The sequence below is a fragment of the Bubalus kerabau genome, chromosome 11 (genome assembly GCF_029407905.1).
Source record: "Bubalus kerabau isolate K-KA32 ecotype Philippines breed swamp buffalo chromosome 11, PCC_UOA_SB_1v2, whole genome shotgun sequence".
Classification (NCBI taxonomy): Eukaryota; Metazoa; Chordata; class Mammalia; order Artiodactyla; family Bovidae; genus Bubalus; species Bubalus kerabau.
In genome coordinates this window covers 33,635,471-33,652,675 of record NC_073634.1, presented here as the reverse complement: position 1 = coordinate 33,652,675, position 17,205 = coordinate 33,635,471, and the positions used below count along the sequence as shown (strand labels likewise).

General features: G+C 40.5%; 1 protein-coding gene across 3 annotated transcripts in view; it reads right to left on the bottom strand.

Annotated features, from left to right (window-relative positions):
- STON1 (stonin 1) overlaps positions 1-17,205 on the bottom strand; it is a 56,062-nt gene that overhangs the window by 12,728 nt on the left and 26,129 nt on the right. For all 3 annotated transcript variants that reach the window (XM_055540043.1, XM_055540044.1, XM_055540042.1), the window contains exon 2: positions 2,503-4,470. In XM_055540043.1, coding sequence (XP_055396018.1) covers positions 2,503-4,423 — 1,921 coding nt within the window. In that variant the 5' untranslated portion in view covers positions 4,424-4,470. The remainder of the gene's footprint in view (positions 1-2,502; positions 4,471-17,205) is intronic.

Below are 17,205 nucleotides of genomic sequence, written 5' to 3'. Positions count from 1 at the left end.
TTAGCAAAATAAAAGTCACAAATAACTTTGAGAGCAGATCCCTTGGAACCACATACTCAAAACCTGACAATTTGTTTCCTTGGGAGGAAGATAATCTGAGAATAGTTTTAACTTGTTCCTCATTATCAAGAAGGCAGGAAACAGTCCCTAAATGGATTCTATCATGGAAGACAATCCCATCACGTTAGAGTTGCCCAGAAGGTGCCCTTAGAGGCCACACCTGTGAGCATACTACCCCATCACTACCTCTCCCCGCCTGCCTGGGCTCTCCTGGCTATTCCTTGGAACTAGGAGGTAACTACAAACTACTGTGAGTCCAGAGAACAATGTGGAGGGGAATTGGGCATAAAAGGAGAAAAGCAAGATTTGTCAGAAAGGGCTACTGAGCAGGGGCTTCCCTTCAGCACAGGGGCCTGGGACTTGTCAGCCACAAGCTCTGTCTCTCACCTGCCAGGCCCTGTCCGTAATTCAAGCTGCAATTAGTTGAGAGATGCTACACATTAGGTTCACCTGGGCCCCTATCCAAGACATTCTGATTTAACTGGCATACAGTAGAGCCTGAATGGGCTTCTCTTGTGACTCAGTGGTAAAGAATCCTCCTGCCAATGCAGGAGACACGGGTTTGATTCCTGGGTGGGAAAGATTCCCTGGAGAAGGAAATGGCAACCCATTCCAGTATGCTTGCCTGGGAAATCACATGGACAGAGGAGCCTGGCAGGCTAAAGCCCATGGGGTTGCAAAGAGTCACACATGACTGAGCATAGCACAGCAGGCTATTCTAACAGATAGCCCGTTTTGAAAAACATTGCTGGAGGTCTACCCCAAATAAAAATGCTTCCTCTGAAGTCTACAGCGTGGAGGTCCTACGATGAAATTAAATTTCCCTGAAGGACTAGTCCAGCTGAGAGCTAGTTCAAAGTAGGAAACAATCTTACTTCTCTTGAGCCCCAGCACCTGATGTGGCACTTGGAATACAAAAAGTGCTCAATAAAGGTTGGCTTAAATGATGAATGCATCAACTCAAATGCTCCAAACCTGCCCCCAACTTTGTTCCAAAGCCCAGTGTTCTGCTAGAAATAACTGAACTAAAACAGGGAGCAGCCCTAATTTCAAATTTTGCTTTTTTGCTTTATGATGCTACACCCACACTAACTTACTGTGCCTGCGTGCTAAGTCGCTTCAGTCATATCCGACTCCATGCGACCCTATGGACTGTAGCCGGCCATGTTCCTCTGTTCAAGAGATTCTCCAGGCAAGAATACTGGAGTGAGTTGCCATGCCCTCCTCCAGGGGATCTTCCCAACCCAGAGATCAAACCCAGATCTCTTATGTCTCCTGCATTAGCAGGTGGGTTCTTTACCACTAGTGCCACCTGGGAAGCCCCCACTAACTCACTGCTGCTGCTGCTGCTGCTAAGTAGCTTTAGTCGTGTCCGACTCTGCACGACCCCATAGACAGCAGCCCACCAGGCTTCTCCGTCCCTGGGATTCTCCAGGCAAGAACACTGGAGTGGGTTGCCATTTCCTTCTCCAATCACCAACTCACTACTTTAAAATAAATGCAATTCTAGAACTGTCTGTTCAAATTTCTAAACTTCTAGATTCACTGTTTTCTTTGCAAAATAAAAAAAGTAACTGTTTCAATGCTTAATTAAAATTAAAACAACTTGTCAAGATGGTCAAATTGGTCAATTCAGCAAAAGAAATTAACTTGGGTAAAGATAAAAGGCAGTCTTATTTCAAAGTAAAAGTGAAACTGTAAGTCGCTAAGTCGTGTTGACTCTTTGTGACCCCATGGACTGACTATACAGTCCATAGAATTCTCCAAGCCAGAATACTAGAGTGGGAGCCTTTCCTTCTCCAAGGGATCTTCCCAACCCAGGGATCGAACCCAGGTCTCCCACATTGCAGGTGGATTCTTTACCATCTAAGCCACAAGGGAAGCCAAAGAATACTGGAGTGGGTTAGCCTATCCCTTCTCCAGTGGATCTTCCCGACCCAGGAATCAAACCGGGGTCTCCTGCTTTGCAGGCGGATTCTTTACCAACTGAGCTATCACTTGAAACAAGGAGGAAGTCTTGGTACTGGCTGAGAATATAAAAGGTTCAGGTATATTCAAGGATGACAGATCTTAAAAGGTTAACTAGGAATCTAAGCTATATGAACAATAATTTTAATATCTGAGGTTGATGTGAAGAGGTCCAGCTAGAAATTTTCCCTCAGTATCACTATCCATAATAAAATCCTAGCTTCAGATGGTAGTTCTTACGCTATTTAAAAAAAAAAAAAATTCAGTTAAACTTATCTGGTAGAAATAGGTATAAAGGGACAAAATAAGTCAGTTGTTTGACTAAATGTTCCATCTCCCACCCACTGATGTAATAAGCATGGCCTTAGCTAACTGACATTATCATCTGCCTCAGTCTGGTTTCAACCCAAGGAGAAGGGTGAAAACATTTAAGAGATTTCATATGAAAATCAGCTTAGTGTGTTGAATATTTACTTGAATTTTTATCAGGAAGCCGGTCTATCTTCCATACCACAGCCCGGTAGGCACTCTCATATTTTGCAGACCCCACCGTGACCTGTATGACAGGTTCAGATTCAAGTTCGTGTAAACTCCCCAGACACGCCCGGCGGTTCATTTTGGCTTTCAGGGACTTCTGCCTCTGGAGGTTCATGGTCCAGAGGGCCTTGATCCACTGAGACGGGACAGGAAAGTGTATCATTATGTTGTCACAGGACCTCAAGGAACCGGCATGGGATGGTCTCTGGACCAATGGGGCCATGTTGACAAAGGCCTGAAGCTCCACATATGCCCCCTGGACAACCACTACCGACTTCAGGGAAAAGGGAAGATCTTCCCCGCTGTGCGAAGTTTTGAAACGCATCAGCTCAAACCTGCAGGCATCCAGAGGTACAAACTTAATGATTCTTGATTGCTCAAATTCTTGTGCTTTCACACACTTATGAAAATGATAGTCAAGAATATCAATCCCCTTCTTTTCTGGATCTTTCTCAAAATAGCGTTCATTTCGCTTCTGTAGCTCATGGTCATTCAAGGTTAAAAAGCATTCAGTGTTGCCATTCACAAAGCAGAGGCAAGAGATTTGAGTTATCACAGCGCTTTCAACCAATTTTCCTTCTTCTTTAGTGATTTTACCCCAAAAATTGTCCACAATTTCCAGGAAAATTTCTTGCTCCTCATAGTTCTTCTTTGGTTTTGAAACAGCTGGCAGCCTTATCAGCTCCTCCTCCACAGTGGTCAGAAAGTCGAGGAAGTCATGGTACTCTGTGGACCCCAACTTCAGCATTTGTTCTATGTCTGGTTCATGAACTACTTCTGTCTTAGAATGGTATTTCCTTTTTTCTGTGTAAGACACATGTTCAATCTTCACAGTATGGATTTTTCCTGCCATACTAAAGTTCTCAACTTTGGGTTCAGAAAGCCTGCAGTATGGATCAAGCTGTAACTCTTTAAATGGTTTTTCTAACCCCTTCTCATAATACATTTGTAAAATTCCTCCAGGTAAGACTTTTAGAAAAATTGGCCCCCACTGACGGGAAGACATCATGTTCTTCTTCTCTGGAATTCTCATCATGAAAGACCATCCAGCTTTTGGCTGACTCCTGAAGAGCATGTGGGGGACAAAGGAAGAGGCAGGGTCTTCAGCATACAGACACTGCATAGACAAATTTCCAAATGAGTCTTGGTTCTCTGCTGATTGGAGATATTCAAGCTTCTCACAGATGTAGTTGAGTGAACACTGATTTAAGCCTTTTTGATCCACAGGCACCTCTTTGTCTCTTGATGGGAAGATCTTTCTGCTTCCTGGAGGGTCGAAGGTGAGCTGGGAAGCACTGCCTTCATCTTTCCAAAACGGACTTGAAAAGGCACAGTCCTCCCGAAAATACTGAAATTGGGGAGTATCACTTTGGAACCCTTCAGCCTGGTGAGGGCTCATTTCATCTGCAAGACCCACTTTGGAGGCTGGATGTATACATGAGTGGTCGCTGGGTAAGGAAGCTTGGGAGAAACAGGTTGGCTTAGTAGCCAATGAGGAAGAACCTGTTGCTGTTGTAAGTGCACTGTTTGAAGATGATTCTGGAATAGGATAAAGCACATGAGTCCCTGCTTTGGGGATGCCAGGAAAACCTGGGAAGTCTTTGGTAGGTGTAGAAAGAGGAGAGTTACTTGGAGGTCCTGGACTGAAGTAAAAGTCTATGATGGGAGAGGAGAGAGGGGTGCTGCTGGTAGAGGAAGATCCACTAGGAAATTCCTTAGGGCCAGAAAGGTTCAGTTTAAGTCCATTTGGCCGACAAATGCCTTGATTCTCCAGAGGGAAATTCTTTGACTTTTGAGAAGACTGAAAAGTAGGGTCATCATCAAATGTGACCCAGTTGCCTGGATTCGTGGAACACATCTTTGGGATCAGACTGTGGTCTTGCCAATGAATCAGATATGTTGTCTCTGTTAAAGGAGAAAAAGAAAATAATATAAAATGAGGGGGGAAAAATTCAAGTTACTAGAGGTCTTCATTCTGAGAAATACTTGGATTTTAAAATATCCAGATTTATAGATTAACTGAGTTTAAAGAAATGCTTGAAACAGTACAGTTTGATGGCTGAATGGATTAAAAAAAAAAAAAGATCTAAATGTACATGGTTTATAAGAGACCCACTTTAGATTTAAAAAATACACAGGCTGAAAGTGAAAAGATGGGAAAAGATATTCTATGGAAACAGAAACCAAAAGAGAGCAGGGGTGGCCATACTAATAGGGCTAAATAGACTTTAGGTCAAAACCTGTCACAAAAGCCAAAAAAGGGCATTATATAATGAAAAAAAGGTCAGCTCACCAGGAAGATATTACAAGTACATATAAACCCAACAACAATGCACCCAAGTATATGAAGCAAACATTAAAAAACTGAAGGGAGAAAAAGACAGCAACACAATAATAGTAATAGATTTCAATACTTCCATTCAATAATGGATAGAACAACCAGATAGAAGATCAATAAAGACATGCTGCTGCTGCTGCTAAGTCGCTTCAGTAAAGACATAGAGGACTTGAACAACACTGTAGACCAAATGAACTGGACAGATATATACAAAATATTCTACATAATAGCATCAGAATACACATTCTTCTCAGGCACACACATAACATTCTTCAGGATAGATCAGTTAGTTTACAAAAAAAGCCTCAACAAATTTAAAAAGATTGAAACTATATCAATTATCTTTTCCAATCACAACAGAATGAAACTGGAGGAGAAAAAAAAAAAACTGGAAAATTCACAAGCGAGCAGAAATTAAGCGATACGCTTTGAACAATCAAGGAGTCAAAGAAGAAACTGAAAAGGAAATTAGAAAATAAGATAAGACAAACAAAAATGAAAACACAACATACCAAAACTTATGGGATGCAGCAAAAGCAGTACCAAGAGGGGAGTTTACAATGATAAAGACTTACATTACAAAGAGAAGTGAAAGCAATAGCTGGTCAGTTGTGCCTGGCTCTTTGTGACCCCATGAACTGTACTCCGCCAGGCTCCTCTGTTCATGGAATTCTCCAGGCAAGAATACTGGAGTGGGTAGCCATGCCCTTCTCCAGGGATTAAAAAGAAGAAAAATCTCAAATAAATAACATGTTATATCTCAAGAAACTGGACGAGAAAACAAACTAAGCCCAAAGTTAGCAGAAGAAAGGAAAGCATAAATGTTAGAGCAGAAATAAATGAAACAGGGAACAAAAAACTTTTAAAAATCAATGAACCAAGTGCTGATATTTTTGAAAAGATCAACGTTGACAAACTTTTAACTAGACTGAGAAAAAAAGAGAAAATAATCAAATCAGAAATCAAAGAGGAAAAAGAATAAATATATATATAACTGAATTACTTTGCTGTACATCTGAAACTAACACAACAATGTTAATCAACTATACTCCAAAAATAATTTTTTTTAAATAGTTAATCAATCCAAGAGGAGACATCACAGAAATAAAAACTTATTAATAAGGGACTGTGTGTGTGTGCTCAGTCGTGTCCCACTCTGCAATCCCATGGACTGTAGCCCACCAGGCTCCCCTGTCCACGTAATTTTCCAGGCAAGAACACTAGAGTGGGTTGCCACTTCCTACTCCAGGAGATCTCATGGACCCAGGGACTGAATCTGGGTCTCTTGCATCTCCTGCACTGGTAGGCAGTCTTTACCACTGTGCTACCTGGGAAGTCCCTATAAGGGACTACTACTATGAGCAATTCAGTTCAGTTCAGTTCAGTTCAGTCGCTCAGTCGTGTCCAACTCTTTGAGACCCCATGAATCGCAGCACGCCAGGCCTCCCTGTTTATCACCAACTACCGGAGTTCACTCAAACTCACGTCCATTGAGTCGGTGACGCCATCCAGCCATATCATGCCAACAAATTGGATAACCTAGAAGAAATGGGTAAATTCCTAGAAACATTCATCTACTAAGACTGAATCATAAAGAAATAGAAAATATGAACAGCCTATAATTAGTATGGAATTGAAACAGTAGTCAAAACCTCCCCCCAAAAGTAAAGCTCAGACACACATGGCTTCTCTTAAGAATTCTACCATTTAAAGAATTAGCAGCAACCCTTCTCAAACTCTTCCAAAAACTGAAGATGAGGGAAGACTTCCAAAATCACTTTTTGAGGCCAGCATTATTCTTATACCAAAGCCAAAGATACTACAAGAAAACTAGAAGCCAAAAAAATCCTCAACAAAATACTAGCAAATCAAATTAAATAGCAGGTTAAAAGGATCATACACCATTATCAAGTGGGATTTATCCCTGGGATGCAAGAATAGTTCAATAAATGAAAATCAATCAATATGATATACCACATTAACAGAACAAAGAATGAATATCATATGATCATCTCAGTAGATGCAGAAAAAACATTTTACAAAACTCAATATCTTTTCATAATAAGAAATCACATAATAAACTAGGAGTTGAAGGAAATTACCTCAACACAATAAAGGCCACAAATGAAAAGCCCACAACTAATATATTCAATGGGAAAAAACTAAAAGTTTTTCCTCTAATGTTAGAAACAAAGCAAGAATGTCCACTCTTACCACTTCTATTCAACACAGTACTAGAACTCCTAACCAGAGCAATCAGGCAAGAAAAAGAAATAAAAGGCATCCAAATCAGAAAGCAAAGAGATACACTGTGTCTGTTTGTAGATGTTATGATCTTACATGTAGAAAACTCTAAAGATTACATTCACACACATACACACACAAACTTAGAATAAATGAATTCAGCAAAGTTGCAGGATACAAAAGCAACATACAAAATCAGCTGCATTTCCATACACAAACAATTAACAGCCCAAAAATAAAACTGATAAAAATAATTTCATTTACAACAGCATAAAAAAACTTTAGGAATAAACTTAACCAAAGAGGCAAAAGACTTGTACACTGAAATCCACAGAGCATTACTGCAGAAAGAAACTAGAGACTCAAATAAATAGAAAGACACCCTATATTCACAGATTGGAAGATTTAATTAATATTGTTAAGATGTCCATACCACCCAAGTGACCTACGGATTTAATGCAAAATCCCAATGACCTTTTTTGCAGAAATTAAAAAAAAAAAAAGCAATCATAAAGTTTTTATGGAATCTCAAAGGCCTTTGAATAGCCAAAACAATCTTGAGAAAGAAAAAAAAAGTTGAAGGCTCCACACCTCCTGACATCAAAACATATATAAAACTTTGGTAATCAAAGCAATATGGTACTGGTATAAAAACCAACAGACCAACAGAACAGAATATAAAGCTCCCAAGTAAACTGATACATATATGGTCAAATGATCCTCTTTAAGGGTGCCAAGATAATACAATGGGAAAGGAATTGTCTCTTCAACAAATTGTGTGGGGAAAACTGGATATCCATAGGAAAGGAACTGATCCTTGTCCAAGCAAAAATAAAGCTCCTTGTTGGACCCTTATCCTACACCATATAGGAAATCAACTAAAAATGAATTAAAGACCTAAACACAAGTCCCTGAAGCTATAAAACTCCTGGAAGAGAATATAGGGAAAAAGCCTCATGACATTGGTCTCGGTAATGATTTCTTGCATATGACACCAAAAAGAAAATAAAAGTGAAAACAGACAAGTGAGACCACATCAAACTAAAAAGCTTCTGTACAACAAAACAAATAATCAACAGAGCGAAAAGGTTAATATATGGAATGGGAGAAAATATTTGCAATCTTACATGTGATGAGGAGTTTAATATCCAAAACATGTAAGGAACTCCTCCAACTTGATAGCAAAAAACAAACTAGTAATCCAATTTAAAAATGGGCAACATACTTCAATAGATACTTCTTCAAACAAGATATATAAATGGACAACAGGTATATAAAAGGTACCCAACATCACTAAACAGCCAGGGAGAGGCAAATCAAAGCCACAATAAGATCACCTTACACTTGTTAGGATGGCCATTACCAAAACAAAGAAAAATAACAGATGACAAAAACCCACACACTAAACACACAAAAAACAACAAATGTTGGCAAGGATGTGGAGAAGTTAGAACCCCTGTGCATTTCTGGTGGATTGTAAAATGCAAAACAGAAGTTCTCAAAATTAAAAAACAAAACAAAACTACCATATGATCCAGCAATCTTACTTCTGTGTATTTATTCAAAAGAATTGAAAATGGGCCCTCAGGTTCATGCACACCCACATTCATTACAGCATATTCACAATAGAGGTGATAACAACCTAAATGTCCATCATCTGATGAATGGATTTTAAAGTGTGGTATACACTTACAGTGGAATATTATTCAGCCTTAAGAAGAAGGAAATTCAGACACATGCTATGACATGGATGAGCCTTAAGGATATAGTGTTGAGTGAAATAGGCCAATCACAAAAATACAAACATTGTATGATTCCACTTATGTGAGGCATCTCAGTTAGTAATAGGAAGAAGAATGGTGGCTACCAGGGGCACCAGGGAGAGGAAAAAGGGGTGTTTCTGCTCAATGGGTACAGAATTTTAGTCATTCAAGATGAACACGTTCTAGAGATCTGTTGTACAACACGTGCAATAGTTAACAATACTGCACTGTACACTTAGATTTCTGATAAAAGATTTTAAGTGTTAATTTGTTAAGTTTTTAACTATGATTTTAAAAACTGCAACACCTTTGAATTCAAAAAGTCTTTATCTGAATGACTACTATGTAGTTAGACCTTGTCAGTGCTGTAGAAAATACAGGAGAATATAAACACCCAATTTATAATGAACTATAACCCACTGACAGCTCCAAAGGTTTATAGTTTACAGCACTTACAACTTCACAGTCTCATTTATCAAAATAACCTTGGGAGGTATACATCATTATTCCCATTTCATAGTTGAGATTATTTGGATTTAGACTCATTGCCTGAAGTCACCCAACTGGTAAGAGACAGAACTAGGATTTTTTTTTTTTTAATAATAGACTTATTGACATATAATTCACATACATAAAATGACAATTCACTGATGTTTCATTCAGCGATATCCAGAGTTGTGCAACTATCTAATTCCAGAGCATTCTTATCAATTTAAAAATAAACTATGAGCAATCACTCCCCATTCTCTTCCTCCCCCAGGCCCTGGCAATCTACTTTCTTTTCCTATGAATTTGCCCAGTCTGGACATTTTGTCTAAATAGAATCTACAGCATGCGGCCTTTTGTGTCTGGCTTCTTTCACTCTGCATAATGTTTTCATTCAAAGTTCATCCATGTCATGGCATGTATCAGAACTTCATTCCTTTTTGTAGCTGAGTAATAGTTAATCATGAGAATATCCCACATTTTGTTTATCCACTTCTCGGTTGAGGGACATTGGTTTGCTTCTATTTTTTGGCTATTATAAATAATCCTGCTATGAACATTTGTGTAGAAGCTTTAGTGTGATCATTTCTCTCGGGTATATACCTAAACTTGGAAAGAATCAGAATTTGAACACGGGTCACCTCATCCTGATCTAGTACAGCAAAAATTATTCAAAGTATTCTAATAGTATCGGAGGAGAGAGGCATATAGGCCCCAGTGGAACTAGGGGCTGAGTACCCAAATGCTGGTCACTGCTCTACCACTCACAAACTGTGTGTTAAGCCACTCCAGACATTCAGTGATTAGAGAAGAATAATCTATGAGGTCATTTCCAACTCTACAATAATTCTATGGTGGTTGACATCCAACTAAATTTTTTTTAAGCAGAAGGTGTGTTACCACTGGGATTTTTAACCAAACTTCCAAACTGACAGAAAATAAAACTCCACAAGATCTACTGATATGAAAAATATCAAAATCTGTTGGAGCAAAGCCCATGAGAAAGGCACATTTTTCTCCTTGTGCAGTCTGCTTCCTCATCTCTCCTTGTGGATAATGAAGGCTCAACCAATGCAATCATTCAAGCTTGGAAAAGAGCCAACACAAAGAGAGGAAGGGCCAGGGGCTCCACTAGGGACAGGCCCGCTCAGTGTTGTCATTTGCTAAATCTACACATTCTCGAGGGCACAGAAACACCCGGAGCAGCAGCAGCCAGGCCAGCTGGCTCTCTCTGGAGAGCATTCACTGTCACTGGCCTTGGGCTAAAGTTGCCATAAAGCACTTTCCCTCCGAAGCCCAAACAGCGGTGTTTCCATGGGATGCAGCCAGGAGGCTCAGACGGAGGAAATCGGCAACAATATCTCTTGATCCATCCCATCCAATGTTCTTCAGAAGGAATCCAGCCAAAATAATTCTTCATATAGGGTGAGAGATTGGGTAAATATTTGCTTTAGTTGGGTTTATTAGAAATAAATAAAAAGAGAACACCAAGGGAAAAAAATAGCTCAGCTTCAGACTGAACTCTATTTCTAACCTACACCAAACATTTTACTTCATCCATTTTCCACTGGGAGCTTCCACAAATTGAAAATGATACTGGTTTCATCAGAGTTTTTGCTTATTATGGCAGGGGTGGGGGGGGGGGGGGTGGAGTAACTTCCATAAGCTAAATAAAGAAATCAGTCTCATTACTTTTTAAGTGACCCTTGAATTTCTTAAAAGCACACCTTGCCAAAAAATCTACCTTGAAGGCAAAATCTATGCAAAGTGCTCTCTTAGCCCTATGTAGGACTATTCCACAAGGAGGAACACAGCAAATATAATGTAAGTTTAATTCAACCAAACAGAATTGTGCCCAACAGGAACCCAACCTTTCTTCCCTGTTGAAAAGACAGCACTCAGATGGGCTCTGAGGTTCTGGCTCCCTGTGGTCCAGGACAGGTTTGCTTCCCACCTGCTCCTCTTTCTCCTCTTCTGTATCCCTCCACACCCTTCCTTATCAGTCCTTTCTACCTTTTGCCCTTTTCCTCTCTATATGACCTCATCTTTCTATTTTAGTCACAAAGTTCTAGTTCTCCACCCCAGGCAGTTTTGCTGAAGTCAACAACTAGCCTGAATTCCATCCAGCACTTACCTTCTCTCCTGACCCATCCCCACTCCCAGCAGGGAAAGGGGGCCACATCTTGTCCACAGCGCTGTCCAAGGCCCAGGGAGGGATGAGAAAGCTCAGAGTCGAGAGATCTAGAATGTATCTTCTTTTAATCATCTGCAACTTCTCCCCATCCAATGCCTTGGATAAAAGGCATTGGAATCCAAAAGTATTCAAGCAATAACACCTATTTAACCTCAGTATTTTTCTTCCTGACTTGCAAATGGAATAGGATCTAAATCTATGTCTCCCAGAGGGTCCAAGTTCTACCACTCCAGAGCCCTTTTAAGGGCAACATCTCAGCATCTCAGTGAAGGAGAGGGAAGCCTGGTATGCTGCAGTCCGTGGGGTTGCAAAGAGTCGGACATGACTGAGCAACTGAACAACAAAAAGTAACTGCTTTACAAAGTTGTGTTAGTTCTGCTGTACAACAAAGTGTACAGCTACACGTAAATATGTGAATCAGCTATACATATATTCCCTCCCTCCTGAATCCCCCTCCTATCCCGCCCCTCTACCCTCTAGGTCATCACAGAGCACCAAGCTGAGCTCCCTGTGCTATAGCTTCCCACTAGCTATCTATTTCACACATGGTAGTGTATATATGTCAACCCTACTCTCCCCATTCATCCCACTCTCCCCTTCCCACCATGCCCACATATCTACTCTGAGTCTCTATTCCTGTCCTTCTAGTAGAAAAATAGTACAACATGTCATTTAAACTTTACAACAATCCCAAGATGACCAAAGCATTGGACAGCCTTCTCCAAAGTCAAGATCTGGTTAGTGGAGAGCTGGGAATCCAGGACTCTGTGCACCAAGTCCCAGCTGCCTTCCCCTGAAGCAAAGATTCCCCTGGTTTGACTGCCTGGCTTTCTCCTCAGCATTCCATCCCACCCCCACACCCTAATCCTTTCAGAGATCTGTTTTTCAGTCAATCTGGATTATCCTGAAATTCCTAGAAGACAATTCCAACCAAACTTCAGCAAACAGGGTAAGACACCAAGACTCCAAAGGAGGCACAGATAGAAAAGGAAAATGTATCATGGTGAATATTTCTAGAAGTCAGTCTCTGAGGTTTAAAGGTTTCCAGGGGAGCATGTTTGCTTCCTCTTTATTAGGGAACTATTAAGACTATTCTTTTCAGCTGCTTATTTTCAAAGCAGCATCAGAGTCCAGTGAACTTAAGAACAAATTAAAAGCCAATGCACATGCTTACTCATGCTGGGAACAGCAAGGTTGTAGGTAGGACAGTGGTTTTCAACCTCTTACCTCAACACATGGGGCAGCTGGCACTCTGAAACCTAGCACACTCCCTTGGCTGTACCAAGCATTTAACAAGCTCTCAAAATGTCTAGGGAAGCCCTAAAAGTATTAATTATCAGCACCATTGTAAGTGTTAGGTCAGCAAAGGAGGGCCTCAGGCCATAACAAAAACATGAATAAAGCTGTATTTACATACAATTCTCGTACCCAACCCCCTTCTTCCACCAAAGAAATTATACCAGGAGAAAGACAAATGTTATATGCTCTCACATATCTTAAAAAGTGATACAAATGAACTTATTTACAAAACAGAAACAGACTCACAGACACAGAAAACAAACTTAAGAGTTACAAAAGGGTGAAGGGGGGAGAAACTGGGAGTATGGGATTAACAGATGCACACCAACATATTAAAATAGAATAAATAGTAGAAAAGAATTTACTGTATAGCACAGGGAACTATATTCAGTATTTTGTAAAAAACTCTAATAGAAAAGAATCGAAAATATATAGATATATACACATATATGTGTAACTGCATTACTTTGCTATATTCCTGAAGCTAATACAATATTGTAAATCAACAATACTCAATTAAAAAAAATAAAAATAAAGAAATCATACTGGAATTCTTATAAAAGTATTATGGAGATTCATAAAATAAATCTCTACACTGCCCTCCCCAGTTCAAAGAAACACTGAATTTAGAGTTAGGCAGAAATGGGAGGTATTCTGTTCAATTAACTGCACCAAATACACTTATCAAGTACCTAGTAAGTCTCCTTGGTGTCATGGTCTCCTAAGGACTGTATGTAAATAATCTCATTTAATCCTTGCAACACCACGAGAAGGTGATATAATAATACAATACAAATGTATATGAGCTTCGCTGGTGGCTCAGCAGTGAAGAATTTGTTTGCGATGCAGGAGACACAGGTTCAATCCCTGAGTCAGGAAGATCCCCTGGAAAAGAAAATGGTAACCCACTACAGAATTCTTGCCTGGAGAATTCCATGGACGGAAGAGCCTAGCAGGCTAGAGTCCAAGGGGTTGCGAAGAGTCACACATGACTTAGCAACTAAACCACCACAAAATTATACATGTATATACATAATATTACCATTTTTTTAGAAAAGGAAAACAAGGCTCAGAGAGGTTAAGCTACTTGCCTAAAGTCACCCAGCCAGGAAGAGACAGACCTGAACTGTGACCTGGGCTGTCTGATTCCAAAGTCCATGCCCGATAGCATCCACCAGCCCAGAGATCCAAGGACTTGCCTGTGTCACCCTTCACTAAGGAGGAAGTTCCAGGTCAGGAGATACCACTTTCTGGAGCCTGGAACTCTCTGACCTGAAGGATGCTGTTCTCACCTGAGAAGAGCCTGTTTCTCCACAAAGTGCTTCCCAAGTGACTGCCTCGGGACATCAGGCTGTGGGAAAGACAAACTCTGAGACAGCTGTTCTAAACAAAAACAGCTGAGGAGCAATTTGGGTCAAATCTGAGAGCAGCTTTCACAACTCACTCTGCTCTACTTCCGGTCCCTTTCTGACTGCCTCAACTGGACATCCCACTCTTGGTGATGAAAACTGTTCAGACTTGCTGCCCAACACATACACTGAGGTCCACCCTCTCCTCTGGTGACCATCTTGGTACACTAAGTCCCCGCATTCATCCCTCCTCTCATGCCAGCCCCAACCCCTCTAGTCTCAAGGGTCTACTTCTGTGTTCTTGCCTGTTTTCCTTTGTTTTTCTTCAGAAACTATTGAAGTCAAGTGTAAATACAAACTTCTACCTTTCACCACAGATGGTCAAACAAAATCAAATTAGTGGCACTTGGTTATTGAATCAGCATTCCAGGGGGTATGCAGCTGTACCCTCTGTCGCCATGTCAGTGGGTCACCTGTGAAGACCACCACCCTCCAGGACTATCTTTAGGGTCTGGCTTCTCTGTCTCTGCCAGATGCTGAAGAGGTACCCAGCAGAGGTCAGGGAAGCGACGCCAGCACCTAGCAGTAGCCTCCTGCACTCAGCCCTGCCCAAGCTGTCCTAGTCCGGCTGACTCCTACTCAAGCCCCATGAACACATCAGGACCCTAAGCAATGCCCTTGCCTCTGCAGGAGGTTGAATCTAGTCCTTTATGCCAGTGACTTCTTTGCTCTACAGCAATGCTGCATAATTAAGAGAAAGAATGTCTTCATGTCAATTTCTGTGTGGTTTCATTGGCTGCCTCCCAAATAAGGAATTCTTCCATTCTCCACAATGTCTGACTCCCCAGCTGCAATAATGGAACCAGGCTGGAGCTGTGTCTGAAATAAAACAGTCTCCCTCTTGTTTTGTGTGGCTGGAGGTCTGCAATCTAGTTACCCTCTTTGCACTGGGGATTTACAACCCAGAAACAAAGCAAAAATCAGGGGCAGCCCAGGGTGCAAAATGCATCTATGAAGAATCTCTTTAAAAGTGTTTAAGAAAGAACTGAATAGAATTAAATTCTGTTCTTAAAAGAATTTTCTATGAAAGTGTTTACACTCTCAGCTTAAGTCACAGGAAAGGTGTCCACCGCATGTATTGAATATATTACTAGTACGTATGTTCTGCAGCCCATAATATTTAATCACAAACACATGCGGCATTTAGTTCAGCTGTGTGACAGGAAATACCATTTGTAAAATATTAAACTGCAGCAATATGTATCTGTGTCTTTCAATATTATCCATGCTGGTTCCCTTTCTACATGTGGATGGTGGTTGTAAGGTTAAAACCTAAAAACCTGGGACCCACAACCGAAGACTCAGTCACTCTGTACAAGTGGTTCTCAACTAGAGGGATTTAGTTTTCCAAGGCACATGTGGCATTGTCTGAAGACATCTTCGGTCTTTACCACTAGGGAATGGGCAGGGGCTGCTGTCATTTAGTGAGGAGACGCTGTTCAACAGATCCTCTAATGCACAGGACAGCCCCAAAGCAAAGAATTATCCAGCCCAACGTATCAATAGCACCAAGGATGAGCAATCCTGCCCTGTACTGAGGCCAGTGAGCTGAGTGTGGTGAGCAGGGTATCTGCTCTCCCACATATGTCTACCTTATGGACAGTGAATCGGGGGCTTCAGTTCGGGGTCTGCCTGAGGTGGATGGACAGTGAATCGGGGGCTTCAGTTCGGGGTCTGCCTGAGGTGGCACATCTGAAAAACAGTGCTGTCAGAACTGAACCCTGTGTTGGGCTCTCAATCTCCTGCTCTTTCTACTACATCACATTGTCTACCAGAGCAGGAATTGGGATAAGAGAGGGATTTACAACAGCCAAGATGCTGAAGCAACCTAAGTATCTACTGGCAGATAAATAGATAAAGACATGGTACATACACACAATCCAATACTACTCAGCCCAAAAAAAGAAATGATATGCCATTTGCAGCAACATGGATGGACCTAGACACTATCATACCAAGTGAAGTCAAAGACAAATATCATATGACATCACTTATATGTATAATCTAAAAAATGACACAAATGAATTTATTTACAAAACAGAAATAAACTTACAGACATAGAAAACAAACTTGGAGTTATCAAAGGGAGAATGGGGGAGAAAGGGACAAATTAGGAGTTTGAGAGTAGTAGATACAAACTACTATATATAAAATAAACAACAAGGTTCTACTTTATAGCACAGGGAACTATATTCAGTATCTTTCAATAAACTATAACAGCAAAGAAAAATAAATAACAGTGATATACACTCAGTTCAAAAAATAAAACAATACAAAAATGCATAAAGAAAAGTTAATCCTTTTCCATTTATTTTCACACCACTATTGTAATTTGGTGAAAAGCACAATACGTATCTTTCCACACTGTTTCCATGTTCATACAAATATATACACACATACATATACACATATGGAAGTTTCATTTTAGAGCCATACTATACATGCTTGCTTTTTAAAATATCTGCTTAGTAGCAATATTGTGGGAAATTCCCTGGCAGTGGGTTAGGACTCTGCTTTTACTGTCCAAGGCCCAGGTTCGATCCCTGTTTTGGGAACCACACAAGATGTGCAGTACAGTAAAAAAAAAAAAAAAAAAAACAGATATTCCTCTAGTTCAATAAATATAGATCTAACTAAAAAAAAAAAAAAAAAAAAAAAAAAAACAGGAGGGCAATAAAGGGATATTTTAAAAGAATACTTGACAGGACTTGGACACCAAATGTGACCTAGAAAACAGGGGAATGGGGAAGTCTGACATCAAGAAGTAGAGACACAGGAGAGGCCAGAAGAGGAGCTGAGTTGTACACATTGGTGAGGCCTGAGGCAGATCCAAAAGGAAATACCTAGCAAGGAGCTAGAAACCCGGACAGTTCCTGGAGAGAAAACAGGGGACCAGACATGGAGAAC